This window comes from Lemur catta, chromosome 8 (assembly GCF_020740605.2).
Source record: "Lemur catta isolate mLemCat1 chromosome 8, mLemCat1.pri, whole genome shotgun sequence".
NCBI classification, from domain to species: Eukaryota; Metazoa; Chordata; class Mammalia; order Primates; family Lemuridae; genus Lemur; species Lemur catta.
This window is the reverse complement of record NC_059135.1, coordinates 97,147,395-97,163,686: the sequence shown is the minus strand read 5'-3', so window position 1 is coordinate 97,163,686 and position 16,292 is coordinate 97,147,395. Positions and strand designations below refer to the sequence as shown.

Genomic DNA, 16,292 nt, shown 5'->3' with positions numbered 1-16,292 from the left:
GCCTGTTCTCAGGACTCGAACAATTAAATAATAAAAGGAGCTATAGCCTAATGACTGCACGACTAAGACCGAAAACAAGGATTTTCGCTTTTGTAAATCACACACATTCTCTGAGTTTGCACGCACGGCTCTTGCGCAGGGAGGGCAGGTCCTGAGCTGTGCTTGGGAGGAGGGCAAGGCTGGGACAGCGGCTGGGGAGACAGTGGGCGCTTTGGGTTAGGTAAGTCTGTGGGCAAAGGCAAAGGCGAGGAAAGAGCCACTCTAGCTGCTATTGTTGAGTACCTACTGTATGCATAGCACTTAAGTAGGAATTTATAACCCCCGTCTTTAATCCTCTACGGGAGAATAATTATCTACTTATTTACAAATAAGCAAGCTGAGACTCAAGGAGGTTAGGACACATAAAAAGTGTCCTGGGGGTGCACAGCACTTAGTGCGGGCACCTGTGCTCGGGTGCAGTCAGGATTCGAGTCCCAGTCTGCTTGCTCCCTTGTCCTCTGGCCGCAGCTGCTGATCGGGGGACGAGGCACAGTGTGGACGGTTCAGCTCAAGTAGAGCTTAGAAGACGCCCTTGGGAGGCTGTGAGCGATTCAGGTGGAAACTCATTTATTCATTTAAAACTACCTGGGTCCCCAACCATCTCCCCCTCTTCCAGTTTTCTGGGAGTCCCTGACTGTACCTTTCTACCAGAAAGAGGACAGCTTTTTTCTTCCCCAGTGGAACTTGCCTCAATCTTGACAAGATAAACAATTATTACTTATGCATAAATTTTCAATTTTAAAAATATTTTATGTATTGAGTTCCTTAGTAACTAAAGCTAAATGTCTCTCTCCCCTCCCCCGGGACCTGCTTGTCCCGCAGCCGCAGCCTATTCAGCAGCGGGACGTGCGGGCGCAGGCGCTGCCTCTTCCTCTGCAGCCTGCGACCCCCTCCTCGGTCTGGCCCTGAGCCACGTTCCCATCGCTGCATTGCTCTTCGCTGCTTCCTTCCTATACGGCAGGGGTGGGGGCATCAGATCTGTTATAATTAGAAAGTGACAGCTGGTGAATTAATAGCTGACTTTATTTTGTTGGTTTATTCATTGTTTGCTCCACGACTTTTTAGATCTCAACCATTTGTTGGATTATGCTAATGAATTAATGGATTTTTTTAATTTCTCCCTCCCTCCTTTCTTTCTTTCCTTCCTTCCATAAAAAGGCCTTGTAATCTTCCTGCACTGATCAATCACAGTGAGAGGTGATGGATAAAGGAGACACAGAGTTTAAAGGTATTCTCCCCTCTCTAATGGGGAGAAGCTCAACAAATGAATCCATAAGAAGTGTTCTGATGGTGCACGGCCCGTAGTGTGGGGACCGTGGAAATGCAGGGTGGGGAGTGTGAGGCCTCTTGACACAGCGGGCACAGGCTGAGACCGGACCAGAAGGAGAGCACGGGTACAGCAGGAGGAGCACGTGCCAGGCTCTTGGGGGAACCTCAGTGCAGAGCACGAGGGACTTGGGACCTGGCTCCCATCACCCAGGGCTTTGTGCGCAAGGATACACCGTTCATTTCACCTTTAAGGAAACTTAGTCTGCCTTATAAACTACTGGTTCTAAGTAATAAGTCAGATCAGTTTAATATTGGAGTTTTCACTTTGAAATTGATGTTTATCTCATTTTTTTCCCTTAAAAAGAGAAAGACAAAAAAATGAACAATGATTTATTAATAAGTCCAAGATATTAAATATTTGAAAATTCAAGTCACCACGTACATGAAAAGAAAAAAAAAATGGAGAAAGGAATCATGCCCTTTTCCCCACTTATTTGTTCTGCGTGCTGTTCTTTAATAGAGCCAATAATAATATCGAGTAAAATAAAATGTTTTAATATGTTTCTCCATTAAGATTCCTGCTTCAGAATATGAACTTAATTATAGTAAGGTCAAATTGATTATATTTTTATTTAACGTTTTGGATACATTACCAAATCCTCCTTCCCTCCCTCCCTCCATCTGGTCACCTTCTGTTACTCACAGGTAAACACTGTTGTTAAGGTCTTGCTTGCGCTTCCAGAAAAAAATTAGGCATATGCAATCCAGGAAAGATACTTCTTTATTTCCCCTCATTTAATTTTTTATCCTAATAGTAAAATGTAATGCATATTTCTTTTCAGCATTCCATTTTTATGTAATCTATCCTGGAAATCTTCTTTTGTCAAAATATAAAGTTTTCCCATCCTTTTTACAGTTGCAGAGTATTCCATGGCCTGATATACATATTTTATTTAACCAGTTTACTATTGATACAATTTAGATTTTTCTGTCTAACTTAGATATTTAGAACTGCTGAAATACTCGGCCTATAGATGGCATCTTGTACAGTTCAGCGTATCTGTAGCCTACATTCTTAGGTGAGAAATTGGTAGTCAAAGGTTGTCATGTTTGCAATTTTGACAGACACTGCCAAATAACCCTCAATAGATGCTATAGCTATTTAAACTTCTGCTAACAATTCACAAGAGGGCCTTTTACTATAGCCTTGCCAACAAAATATAGTCTCACTTTAAATTTTGCCTGTCTGATAGGTTAAAAAAGTGTATTTCTGAGTAATTTTAATATGCATTTCTTTTAATTATGAATAAGGTTAAAAATCTTTTCATTTTCATTTCCTTTTCTGAGAACTGTCTTCTCTTATTTCTTGATTTTTTTTTCTATCAGTTTTTTTTTTTTTACCAATTTGTATTTAGCTCATTCCTTTTAATATGAATTTTGGCAATAACTTTTTGCCATTCTTTGTTTTTTTAATATGGTTTTTCTGTTTTATTGGTTTGTTTGTTGGATTTGTTAATTATTGTGTTGATAAATATACTTTTTTATTTTATGGCTTCTGGATTTGTATTATATTATAGTTTAAAATGTTCTCCTCCTTCTAAGATCATTGAATAATTTGCTCAAGTTTTCTTCTACTTCATTTCATTTGGAATTTATTCTGATGTATGGTAGGAGACACAGTTCTACCTTTACTTTATATTTTGAGATGACTACCCAATTGTCTCAAGTCTACTATTTTAAAACCTTTAAGTAATTTTATTTAAGGAAATAGGGTGTGTAACTTTCAAATATAAAGAGAAACACTACCAAATTGGATGAGGTGGTTTGTTAAATTGATTAAATCAAAGTTTTCTCAACACATAGTTCAGGATCTTCAAATGCTGAACCTTCCAGTAGTAAGTTTTCAAGTTGGTTGTTGTCCAACATACCCCCCTGGCATGCACTGCCACCATCAGCACCACCATCTCAATGGCACTGAACACTGGGTGGTAGGAAGCAGAGCCAGCAGTGGGGGCCCTGTCCACACTCTCCCCAAGCTCTAGAGTCAGCCCTTCCTCTCTTGGGTCCTGACTATGGCTCAGAAAGTTTACCACTGTGGTTCCAACAATTCTACTCCTCACAATTTTGAGACTTTAGGGAAATAAAAATACATCTTCTTAAATAAATAGTGACTATTTCTGCATATAATGAAACCATAAACTTAATTAACACACTTATCATTTTATGCAAATAGCTCATGAAATTTTTATGAATACTAAAAGCAATTTGTTGACCTTTCCTCAAAAATTGATAAACATTGCTCTTTGTTTACATTGCTCATTTACTAAGCCAGTATTTTTATTGCCTGAAGGTAATGTGGAATTAAATTTACCAGTCTTTTGGAAAAAAATTTGTCAATAAGTATTGAGGAACTTAATGTTCATAACTTTTTACCTGTTAATCCACTGTCTGGAAATCTATTCTAAGAAAAATTGAAATGTCGTAAAAAAAATTTTTTAATGGCAAGTGATTTAAAAATAATTCAATAATTTTGAAAGAGGAAAAAAATTTGAATATATTTAGATAGAATCACTAGATGGAATATTATACAGCTGTCAAAATGGTATTCATAAAATACTTACATCATTTCAGAAGTGTACACAGTAGTGAGTGCCCTTTTTGATAAAATAAAAAGTAACATTTAACAAATAAAATATTCTATGATGTATACCACACTAATTTAAAATACATAAAAATGGAAAAGTATAAATACAGATTGAACACAACTGTGGAAAAGGCACACATAAGCAGTATGTGCAGAAAAAACTCAAGAATACCTTCACCACAACCTTAATTTTTAATTTTTTCCCCCTGCATTTTGCTTTCTTTCTTTCTTTCTTTCTTTCTTTCTTTCTTTCTTTCTTTCTTTCTTTCTTTCTTTCTTTCTTTCTTTCTTTCTTTCTTTCTTTCTTTCTTTCTTTCTTTCTTTCTTTCTTTCTTTCTTTCTTTCTTTCTTTCTTTCTTTCTTTCTTTCTTTCTTTCTTTCTTTCTTTCTTTCTTTCCTCCCTCCCTCCCTCCCTTCTTTCTTTCTTTCTTTCTTTCCTTCCTTCTTTCTTTTTTTAAGACAAGGTCTCACTCTGTCACCAAGGCTAGAGTGCAGTGGCTTGATTATAGCTCACTGCAGCCTTGAACTTCTAGGCTTAAGTGATCTTCCTGCCTCAGCCTCCTGGAGTGCTGGGATTACTGGCATGCACCACCACGCCCAAGGGCTCCTGTGTTTTAGGCTGAGCATAAATATTTCTGATAATGGGAAAAATACATAAACTTCATTGAAAACATAATCCTCATTCTGCGTAGCATGTTGATTGAAAACTATATATAAGTGATGTGTAAAGTATTGAATAGCTTCTGAATCACAAGTTACTTTTTAATTAATCAAAAACGGGCAGTCATGAATGGATTTCATCTCCCCTCTCCATAGTGATTCTATGCTGACACTCAGATATCTTGTATTAAAGCAAGGTGAATAAATCTTGGTTTGATTAAACAATTGAGGAAACTAAATCTCTGCTATTCATTAAGAAGAATGGTTAGAATTGTACCTATGAAGAAAAAGGATGGTAGTTCTAGGGAATGTTCCATCTTACCTAAAAATCTCCATTATTAGAAATTACAATAAAAACTTAATTTTTAAGCAATTATCAAACTCTTCGTCTTGGAATATCTATTTCAAGTTTTATCTCAGTGGCACTTAAGGTTTGATTATTAGTTTTTAATTTGTTAAGGCAAGATAAAACTTGAGGAATTATGAAGAACAAAAAAATTAATAAAACTATGTAGAAGTTAACTTTTGAGCCAGGAACATTTAAAGAAAGTAGTTATTTTTAATTAAATAAAAACTTGTTTTCATGTGCTTTGAGGGATAGTTAAAATGAAAAAATATAAGTACTTCCCAAGGCCTTAAAGAATATAATATTTTTAATAGAAATCTTGATGTGTTTGCAAAACATTTCTAACTTTATCTTTTTTATCCTCCTACCCCTAACCTCAACATGCTGTGAATAAACATGTCAGTTCCTTCACTCTCACTTAGAACTCATTCTTTCTGGTAAAGGGCAGGCATACTGCAGAGTTTTCACCCAGATGCTTTGTTTGATTAAATCTTCTTTCTTGAACTTATCTTAACAGTTCAAACACAGATGCCACTTTAACTTGCACAATCTGTGAATTTCAGATAGCCTGAGAAAAAGGGGATGAAAACTCTCTTGTTTAAGACTGTAATTCAGCAAAAAAAAGCATCTTGGAAAGGGTTTGATTTACGTTGATAGGTGGCTACTCGTGGGAAGTTCCCGATGCCTGCCTCCATCCGACCTGCAGAATCAACCTTCCCCCTTTACTTTGTCAGATGATCAATACTGGTACTCACTTGTATTTATTAAGCTTATCATACAAGGTAAACACTTTACATACGTTGTATGAATTATTCCTGAATACAACTCTTCAAAAAGTTCAGTCTCCAAGGAACCACATGACTTATGCAAGGACTCAAGAATTAGGGTTATCACTCAACAATATTTGGCTGCAAAGCTAACATTCTCTCCACCACTCCTACTGGACAAAATGATACTTCCATTGTCCCTCATTTCTCATGTTCTTACTATCTGCGTTCCACCATTGACCCACACACGCTATGTAGCTTAGTAGGAGTGGAGGGTCTCAGAAAAGAATTTGATGGGTTGGAAAGGAGAAAGCTGTGGAAAAGGAAAATGGGGCAACACCAACAGGTGGACACGGTGTAGAATAAGAAGGAAAATTCCTCCTCCTCCTCCATAGGCTAGCCAGTGTCATCAAGGACCCCCTGCCACCCTTGCTCAGCCATATGCAGAGCTAATGAATGGCCTCCTTCACTCAAGGGAGACCCCCTGATGAAAATAAGAAGCTGACAGGAAGCAGTGTGTCCCAGTGACTTAGCCCCCAAACCAGAACAAATGTCCATGTATCGCTAACGTAATGATATACATGTCTTTAGTTATTAAAAAATTTCTAAATTTTATTGACTGAAAATACTCTGTAGATTTAGTTGTTGTTGCTCAACTCTGGTCCCCACCTTGTGTCCCTCTTCTGTGACTTTGCAAAATGCTATCTGAATACATTTATGTTATATGATTTTGATGATGCACAATTATTTTGTTTCTAATCAATATCACAAAGCTAGAAGGCAGATAGAAATAATTATGTTATTAGGCCGGGAGCTCCTTGAGAATAGAGACTGGTAAATCCCACTTTTAACCCCCTGTGTCAAGTTTAATGCCTGAATTAACGTACTTATTCAGCCTATTTTTCTGGCATGAATGATAGAATTTATGAAAAACGTGGTGCACCTTATCCCGTCAACACTGTCTGAAATGTCTGCCTCCCTGCCCTCTTCATAATCAAATCTCCTTTTAACCCAGCGTTAGTCCCGGACTCCTCTGTCCCATACTGATCTCTCCATTATCACGATTTACCACACAAATATTGACTGCTTGACACTGAAATGCATGTTAAAATTACTCATAAATACATTTTCTAACCTATCAAACAGGCAAAATTTTAAAGCTAGGCCATATTTTGTTGGCAAGCCTGTAGCAAATGGAACTCTTGTGAATTGCTAGCAGCCATTCGAATAGGTATGGCCTCCACAGAGGAAAACCTGGCAGTGTCTGTCAAATTGCAAACATGAAAACCAACGATATGAAGGTTTATAGCATTTTAGTGATGAATGTCAGCACATTAGGGTAGAATTAGAGAAGGTCCTAATCTCAGGTCTACAGCCAGGCAGCTGTGTGACCTTGAGCGGCTGACGGAGCGTTACTGACCACTAGTTCCTTCATCTGTAAATAGGTTTGGATACAGCTGGCAGGACTGTCCTGTGATTTAAATGGGATATATATCTAAAATGTTTAAGGAAATGCCTAAGTGGGAGCTCTCAAAAAAATGACAACTTGAAAAAAGTCTTCCATAGTATTTAGTACAATTCTAGAAACATGATAAACATTTCATAAGCATGTGTGAATTGGCTTATTCGAATGCCTGAATTTCAAAAGAGCTAATGTAAATGTTCATTTGATTCTTTGGAGAATGTGAGGAACTTTCACCAATATCTCAATGAGTGGATCGTGTAATATGGCCCTTCAGCATCTGAACCCTGCACTTGGCCCCCAAAGCGCACCGTGCTCTGTGCATGTTCATTCTATTCCAGGAGTCTCACCCCACTACAGCTGTACGTACTGGGGATTGCACAAACATTCTGCCGCAATTCAAAGGCGCTGGACTCATGTAAGGATGAGTGACCTGCATGTACTATTGATGTTCTCTTTAGCTCTTACAGCAGTTCCCCAGTCACGTAATATCTCCGCTGTTTGATTCTCCACCTGCAGGTTTGGGTTCAGGCTATTGTAATTCTGCAGAAGGCAGACTACCATGGGCAATTTGAATCAGATGTGAAAAAAGTGGGAAGGGGGAACATTTCCAACCCCTTTATAGGTTGAAAGAAGAAATCTCTTTCCCATTAAGCAGTTCTGGAAAAATCAATGTTCTACCCTGAAAAAAAGTAGTCAAAGAAGAGCCACCTAGTAAAATTTCACCATAAAACTGCTTCTGCCCAAGTCAGACACAGTAAGGGTAACTAGATAATGTAAATCAGAGACTTGGCAAAGATCGTCACTTAAAAAGAACGCTCACTGTATGTCTCCAAGCACCTTTCTCAGCAGCTGGCCACAGCGGCGAACTTCTTCACTCTTAGCCTAAATTTCTGAATTGCAGAGTTACTGATTAGATAATGAACATACATTGCACACTGGAGAATTGTCACTCAAGAAAACACTACTAGAATTTCCACCTCAGCTGGGGAGGGAAAAACTAAAACTCCCTCCTTCATTGGACCAGCATCATTCTTTAGCCCATTAACTTGAATTCTCTCTCTCTCCCTCGCTCTTCCCCTCCCTCTCAGTGCTCCCTGCCTTCTGCACTTGGCTTACCCTTCCTTCAAAGGTGCCCTTGATCACATAAAGGAGGCCGAGGCCCTTTCCTTCCTCCCTGGATTAGGGAGTTGCTTACAACCCATGAACTCAGGACTGCCTGTCGTGAAGCAGACCCTGACAGATACCAAGCCACAGAAGGAGGCCCGTGTCCTAAATGTGCAGGAGGCAGGAGGACATTCTGTACTGAATTCACTGGCATGTGGTAAGTCTGGGGCTCACCCTGGCACAGCCGGGGCACTTAAAGTAAACAGAATTTCCCTTTAAAAATCATGGGAATGCCCAGAACTTTATATTTGTCTCTTGACACATAACATTCCCTTCTCCCCTCAAAAACAAACAAACAAACAAACAAACAAACAAATAAACAACAACAACAAAAAAAAACCCCAGAGCAAATAAAATGTTTCTCCTTCATTTTTCCTCTGAAACCTAACTTTCATAAATGTACCTAATAGAATAGATTGTGAGCAAGTCCCCTTATAATATGTATGTGTATTAAAACTTGTTAAAGTTACTTTAGGGTCTGAATTACTAAAATAAGTAAATAGGTGGATAGATAAATAAATACATAACAATAAGCTTGCAGCTCTCTCTGTATACCAACATTATCTTGTGTCAAAAAATGCTAAACATTTCACAATATGTCATTTTTCTGCCTCCACCTGGATAAGAAAAATATATCACTTAGATTGTGCTCCAGTGACTTTCACCTGATGCACTGGAAGTGTCAGAAACTGTGACCTGTCTGGAAGTGTCAGAAACTGTGACCTGCTACATAAAGGACTTTCCCATTGTCCAACATGAAAAGGGAAGAGACAAAACCCAACCCTACCCAAGTTGAGGTACAGGGCGAGCTTCCCCTTCTGGAGCTCCAGGGTTATGTGGTCTCCGCGTTGACCTTCTCCATGGAACAGGACCCCATCCCCTTGCATGCTCTTGAACTTCAGGGAGATCACATCTTTGAGAGTGCTCATCAGCTTCTGATTGAACCTGTACAGGAGGGAGCTTCGGCCGTCAAAGTCAGCGACGTCAGATTCTAGGCACAGAGAGACGGGTAGTGGGAGAGAGATCAGTGCATTTCCTCATGATTGCTGTTCCCTTTCCCACGCTAGAAAGATGTTGTCTAATTCACAGAAATGTTCTTGAGATCTGGAAGGTCTGGTCTCAACAGGACGCATATAGACCCCACCCAACCTAATTAGATGCAGGGGAATTATTCATTTAGGAGTAACCACCACACACTGAGTCAAAGTGAAATGATCATCAGCTTGGAAGTAGAGACTCTCATTTGTGGTATGTCAGCTTTTGCTGCAGGAGACAGGGTAAGAATACCCCAACTACCTATGTCAGGTCTGCTGTGCCAGATGCCTGGTTTATGATAATCTCTCAAGATTTATCCTCCTTATTAATTGGCTTCTGACAGTTGGAATTACTTGATCTCCTCATCCCAGGCTCAAGGTTACAGATGAAAAACAGATATCATCGACTATTCCAACTCTGGTTGAATAGTACTGTCTTCCTAGAACTCTGTGTTGGGAAGGATTCTAAGACTCCTTCCAGGTTCAGCAGAAAATGGTTGGTATTTGAACAGAGAAGGCAAATTGTTGCATCTCTGTCATCCCTGCTTTATCCCATGCTGGTGATATAGATCATTTTAGTGTTTTTATACAAAATATCCATTCATTATTATTAAAGCCAAAAAAAAAGAGAAGGCCAAGGAATCATGATTTAGATAAACTTACATAGTTGACGTATATAAACATGTCTAACAAATGTATGTCAGAGTCTGCCAAGAGGGACTCTATTTGGAAAGTGTTATCATAGGTTATTTTCACATTCTTTTTCCTATTTTTTATGTAAAAAAGTTTTATAGTGAGCTTTTATTACTTTTATAATAGGAAAAATGTAAGGCTATTTAATTATAACTTGAAACAGATTCATTGTAAACCATCTTGTGTGGGTGGTGTGGTGGTGAATGGGTCTGTGTAGGGGGTGGAATTATTCATATTTGAAACCCTGTACCCAGGAAAAGTCAATTTTTCATTATTTACTAAGCAATTAAAATCCTCAGTTTGAGAATACACAATGATAAATTAAGTATTTTTTTTTGACCAAAGATCTAGAAACATTCTTTGTAAGTCTGAAATTCTGAAAAAGGAAAATAAAATCATACTTTTCTGTAGCTAGTTTTAAAACACAAAATCTCAGTTTGTTCCTATGAAATAAAGTAGTTATAACGGAAAGATCATTGATGACTGCCTCGACCATAAAATGAAACTGTTCAGATACATAGAGATTTTCACAAACGCCCACCTTTCTCAGAACCTCCTCACCCCACCGCATCAGTGAGGCTACACCTACTGTCTAAACTGGAATTCTACCCAAACTAAAGGGAGACTATATACCACAGCTTCAACCATGCTATAATAGGGATTGTGGGACAGATAAGGTCATGGATTTCCAGCTGTTACAGCCACAGCTTGCTAGTGGGTCACCTTGGGCAACTTTACCTCTCTAAGACTTGATTTCCTCATCTATAAAATCAGGATAATTATATCCATTGGAGAAGACTGCTGTGAAAATTAAATGTAAAGTGACAGCGCATCAAAGCAATGCCATCATGCATGGCACGTTATTTGTGTTACATCAATAATAAGTAGGAGGAGTCTTAGTAGTGATCAGGATAACCAGAGGGCCTTGAGCTCCTAACGGGGCTGGCGCTCCAGCTCCATGTCCTCACCCAAAGGATTCCTTATCAGTGTCTGAGTCAACAGTTCACTGCTCAGGATTGCCAAGGTGGCCCCAAGTTCCCTGTTCTGCTGCATTTCAGCTTCTCACATGTAATGCTTTCTTCTGATTGCTTCCAGTCTGCCACGGTGCCAGCTTCTGCAGCAGAACTGGGTCTGAGGTGTTTAGTGCCCAGCAGTGAGTAGAATGACCACACAGCGTCCCTCGGAACATCTAAAGGTGACTCAGGGAATAATGCCCACACCAAGGAGAATGACCCGGTTCAAAGGGGGCAGATTCAGAGAGGGTTTCTCAGAAGAAGTAAGCAGCACGCCGGTCTTGAACAATATGAAGAAGTTACCCAAGGGAAGAGAGGGATCCAGTGTCACCGGGAGGGGGACAAGAAGCAGGAGAATGTGTGGTGCGTCACAGGACTGCAGGAGGCCAGCGCGGTGGAGCAGGGGATGGGCAGAAAGATCTCTGGGTCCCCGTGTGGTTATTTCCTACAGGCCGAGACACGCAGCATGAACTGTGTCGCGTTAGCAGTAACTCAGTTCCATGTGTGCTCATGGAGCACTTGCCCCACTCCCACACGCAGACACGGCGTTTGAACTCCGGCTTCCCCAGGCCCTGGGCACACCCTTCTGTTTTTGCCCCTCACATGCCACGTCAGACTCACCGTCCACAAGCTGTGTGTGTTACATCCACTCAGACCACCACGGCACGCAGCCTCCCGAGTGTCACCGGTGCCCAGCGCGGAGTCTGCATCAGGCCGGCAGTGGCCCGTGTGTGGCTGAGTGAAACAACACGGAGGAAATTTGCCTTTTGCTCCCTGGGAGTGACGACGTTAAACAAAAGGGAGAAGCCTGCTTTGCAGAGCAGCTCTGCTGCTGGCCCAGTGCCCGACTGGGAGCACGTTTATGTCAAAACTGTGGGCCTTACTTTCTTTCCTTGGAAAACGGTGCATAATAACGTACTAATTTACACTTACAACTGATTGTAAGGATGCAATAAGGAAGTTTGTGTAAAAAATTATATAAATATAAATATTCACTATGTTTCCTATTTCCTCCTTCCCTCTTCGTTTTCCCATCCCTTAGCATGGCGCCCTTGGCCACCAGGTCCACTCGGGAAGGCGTGAGGTCTTCAGTCAATTCCTGAGTTCCAAACCGTTCCAGTCTCCCGTCCACTGCGCCACCGCCCCGCCTCCCACCCATCCCGGCTGTTACAATACATGCCCGTCTCTCTAACGTCTGGCTAGTCTGCTGACTCTACTGATGACATAAATGTTGGTGACATAGGTTACCTCTAAGAAAACACATCTCCATGTTGTCATGGAAACCTAAAGGAAACCGGGCCAATCAGGAGACTAAGAACAACAACAAAAATACTGTTGGAGACCAGCAGACCTGGATTTCAATTTTTGCTTTGCTACTTACTGGGGGCCTTGAAGCAACTTTCTTGATTACTCTGAGCTTCGGTTCTCCAATCTGTACAATGGGGCTCGTAGAAACCTACCCTCGAAGTCACTGTGACAATTACATAAGCTCACACCTGGAAATACAGAGGCACCCAGTAACCGTCCATCCCCTCATTTCACATTAATCCAAAGGAACAACTCCATGGAGAAGATTTCAAACATGGTACAGTGATAGTAATCAAGAACACGGCATGAAGAAATTCAGTTTGGGTTTGGGATTCAGTAGCTGTCACCTCACACTGAGCACGCATGCACTTGATCCCTTGTCACTGTTGCCTGCCTTCTATAACCTGAAAATAGCCTCAGAACTGACCATCCGGATTCGACCTCCACCGATACATTCTCTCATTTTCATAAAGCATAAGAAATGTTGTATCCCACCATGGCTAAGGCCCTTCAGTGAACCTCCTCTGAGCTAAGAATTAAATCTCATCTCCAAGACTCCACATGATCTGGCTCTGCCCACCTCTTCCATCTCTTTATTTCTTTTTGCAACTCTCACTGCTCCAGGCCTGCTGTGACGTTAGCGTGTGTGCCCATGCATGTGTGTGTGTGGGCAGCGACAGACAATGTGTACGGAGCCCACACCACAGGCCCTGTAACTGTTTTTGGTGCATGAACTCATTTGATCAGATCAATTACCCTTTCAAGAAGATACTATTATTGTTCCCATTTCACAAATGAGGTCACCATGGCACACAGAGATGAGGAAGTGTGCACTTAATAAGTGCCAGAGCCAGCAGTCCAACCTGCCCCATCTGACCTGAGCACTTTCCCCGGGGCTGCCCTCCTCCCACAATGCCCCGATGCCCAGCGCATCAGTCAGGCTCCTGGCCCTTTCCCCAAGAGGTACCCCCTGCTGGTCTCCCTCTAAGCTCCCTGCCAGTCCCTCCATGATCCACCCATGGATGAGAGATTTGTTTTGTGAGTTATTTGCAGTCCAGCTCTGACATCAGTGCATCCCATGGGGACGATGGTACATTGTTAACCACATTAAGTCAGAGCCTGGCGCTGGCCCCAGAAGGTGATGCTGGCAAGAAACACTTGTGAAATGAGTTAGTGACCTGTCGTGGTACCTAAGCCCAGGCATGATGCTGCCTGGCTGTCCCCTGACTTCCGGCCACATCCCCTGCCCTGCCCTTCAGAGCCAGGGGCACATTCACACGGGGAGGGCTAATTTTTCTGGACACACACACTCAGCCACTTGAGCTGTGCCCCGGCATCACTCACGTGTGCTCATCCATGCAGAGACAGGACACTATCCTCAGTGAGCACGGGATTAGCCTGGAGGAGCATGGAAGATTTCCTCCTAACACCACCAACACCTGAGCAGAGCAACGCTTTGCTGATCTAAGAGAGCCCAGCCAGACGCCCTGGACCTGTGCAATGTTAATTAAGTTGTATACGCAACGCACCAGCCATTTCACAGATGAACAAACAGGTTTTAAAAAGTTTTTTAAGAAGGATTAAAATTTCCCCAGCTGAATACTTAGCACCTCCCTGGACACTAGGGAAATACTTAGCATTCCAGTAGTAATAATGACCCATATTTTTATATGGTTGCTATTAACAAAAAAAATTATTATATATTTTTTTTCTCATTGGATATTATTGTAACCACTTTGTCCCAATCATCTCATTTGGAGCTTAATTTGTAGCATGGGTCTGGTTATGGACATCAAAATCTTCATTTATGTCTTACAAGAATTTTGATAGATTCCCTTTAAGAATAGCAAAAAAAAAGAAAGAAAGAAAGAAAGAAAAAAGATAGTGTGTTGAAAAGTGCATAAAGAGAGGAAATGGGTTCTTATTGGCAGGTGGAGAAATAGGTGATCACCTCAAATGTAGTTTTAGAGCCACCAAGAAAATAACTAACAAAACTTCCACATTCTCTATCACAACTTCTTTGAGACATTTGTAGAGATTTCTTCCTCTGGATAAAATAATCCATTCCCCGGGGGGAAAAGAAATTAATTAGCACATATTATTTAATTTAATGTTCTTAACAGCCCTGCGAAGTCTATATTTTTTCCACATTTGTAAAACAGGGAATACAAAGTTCAGAAAGATTATGCACCTTGCCCAAAGGCATACAGAAGAAAATGAGTTGACACTGAAGCCATATATTTTTCCTCATAAAAAACTCAGGGATTGCTGTAAGGCTTACATGAGATGTGAGGACCTTGCACAGTGAGAACAAAATGTGCAGTGAGGAGTGTATATGTGTGTGAGCATATGTATAAGAAAGAAGATGCCAATTTAAAGCAAGGATGGTGTTGAATAGGAAGTTTTCTTTTCCTTAAAAGTTGATATGAATTTCCCTGGGGTCCCTGTTCTTTTGCATGTGTTCCTTCAATTGCAGACTAAGTCCACTCAGAGCACTGACTGTTCTTGGGAGGGCCAGGGAAACCACACACATACCTGGGGGTCTTTTTTAAGGGAGACATGCAATGTCCTCTCTGCCCCTGCCATCTTCACAAAGCTCAAACCCTCTATGCTACTCGATTTCTGTGGTCTCACTTTACTCATGCATTCTTGCATTCAAGCTCAATGGAGGTCCCTGCTCTCAAAGACTAACCTGGAGATATCAAACACACAGTTCCACACCGTGGGAAGGCGGTGAGCACAGTGTGATGGGGAAGACTGCAGGGGAGGGCGGGGCGGGGAGTGGAGCGGACCCTCTCCAGGGTGGGACAGAGGGTCAGGAGAGTGTCCGGGTTGGCGCAATGCTTCTCTGGAGTCCTGAGGGTGAGCGGCAGTCAGGCCAGTGTGGTGCAGGAAAGGGCTGTACCAGTAGAGGGAAGGAACCACATGTTCAAAGCAAGGGTGAAAGAGAGCCCGGGGCCCATCTTGGATGTACCAGGAGCCAGACTTGCCAGAGCCAGGGTCCTAGGAGTGAGCTCTCTGGACCAGCAGCACTGGGGTCACTGAGCACGTGTTGGAAGTACAGGATTTAGGACCTCGCCACAGACCTACTGAACCAGAAACTCTAGGTGTGGGGTGCAGCAGTCAGAGTGCGAGGGAGTCTCTTGGTGATTCCTATGCTCGGTGCTGTTTGAGAACCGCTATGCTGAAGCGTGGGATGCCAAGAGCAGGAGGGAGTCAGCATGTTGGCACCAGAATCAGGGGTAAAAATAACATGATATGGGATTCAGTGTGACCTTGAAGTCAATGGAGAAATAACTATTAAAATATTTAAAATAGAGAAAATGCATGGTCAGTTTTGGTTTTTAGAAGGAGCTCTTTGTTTTCTAGAAAATTCATCAGATTAGCTGTCGGCCAGCATTCTAATCTCACTACCCATCCTACCCTTTCTCAGCAGAATCGCCCAATTCTGTTGTCTCTTGCCGAGGTACAAAAGCCTAACGTGGTCCTTTGGGGATTTTTCCTGCTCTGACGCGTGATGGCCATTCCTCGGAGTTCCTTATCTCATCCACAGTGCTGGTGACCCAGAACACAGCTGTTGGATATTTACTTCCTGGAGTGGACAATTTCTCCCTCTTTCTCCAAATTGATTTTTAGGATCTCATTATCACAAACTCAATTCAATTCAATTTGTGGTTTGTTAAGATGAAGATGCATTGGCAGATTTCTTTAGAATATGAAGGATGGGCCAATCATGGCCCCAAGAGTCCCCCAAATAAGGGCAGGTCCTGCAGCTCACGACCTCTGCTTTTAGGGCAGGATAAAGCCAGCACGCGCCCGGCATCCCGGCGGTACTGAGAAATGCCAGCACTGGCCGCCTTCCCACGGGGCCCTTAATTGCTGACCTGGCT

At 41.7% G+C, this 16,292-nt stretch overlaps 1 protein-coding gene across 2 annotated transcripts in view; it reads right to left on the bottom strand.

Annotated features, from left to right (window-relative positions):
- Positions 1-16,292, bottom strand: part of CNTNAP5 (contactin associated protein family member 5) — a 773,538-nt gene that overhangs the window by 402,761 nt on the left and 354,485 nt on the right. For both annotated transcript variants that reach the window (XM_045559127.1, XM_045559128.1), the window contains exon 5: positions 9,142-9,345. In XM_045559127.1, coding sequence (XP_045415083.1) covers positions 9,142-9,345 — 204 coding nt within the window. The remainder of the gene's footprint in view (positions 1-9,141; positions 9,346-16,292) is intronic.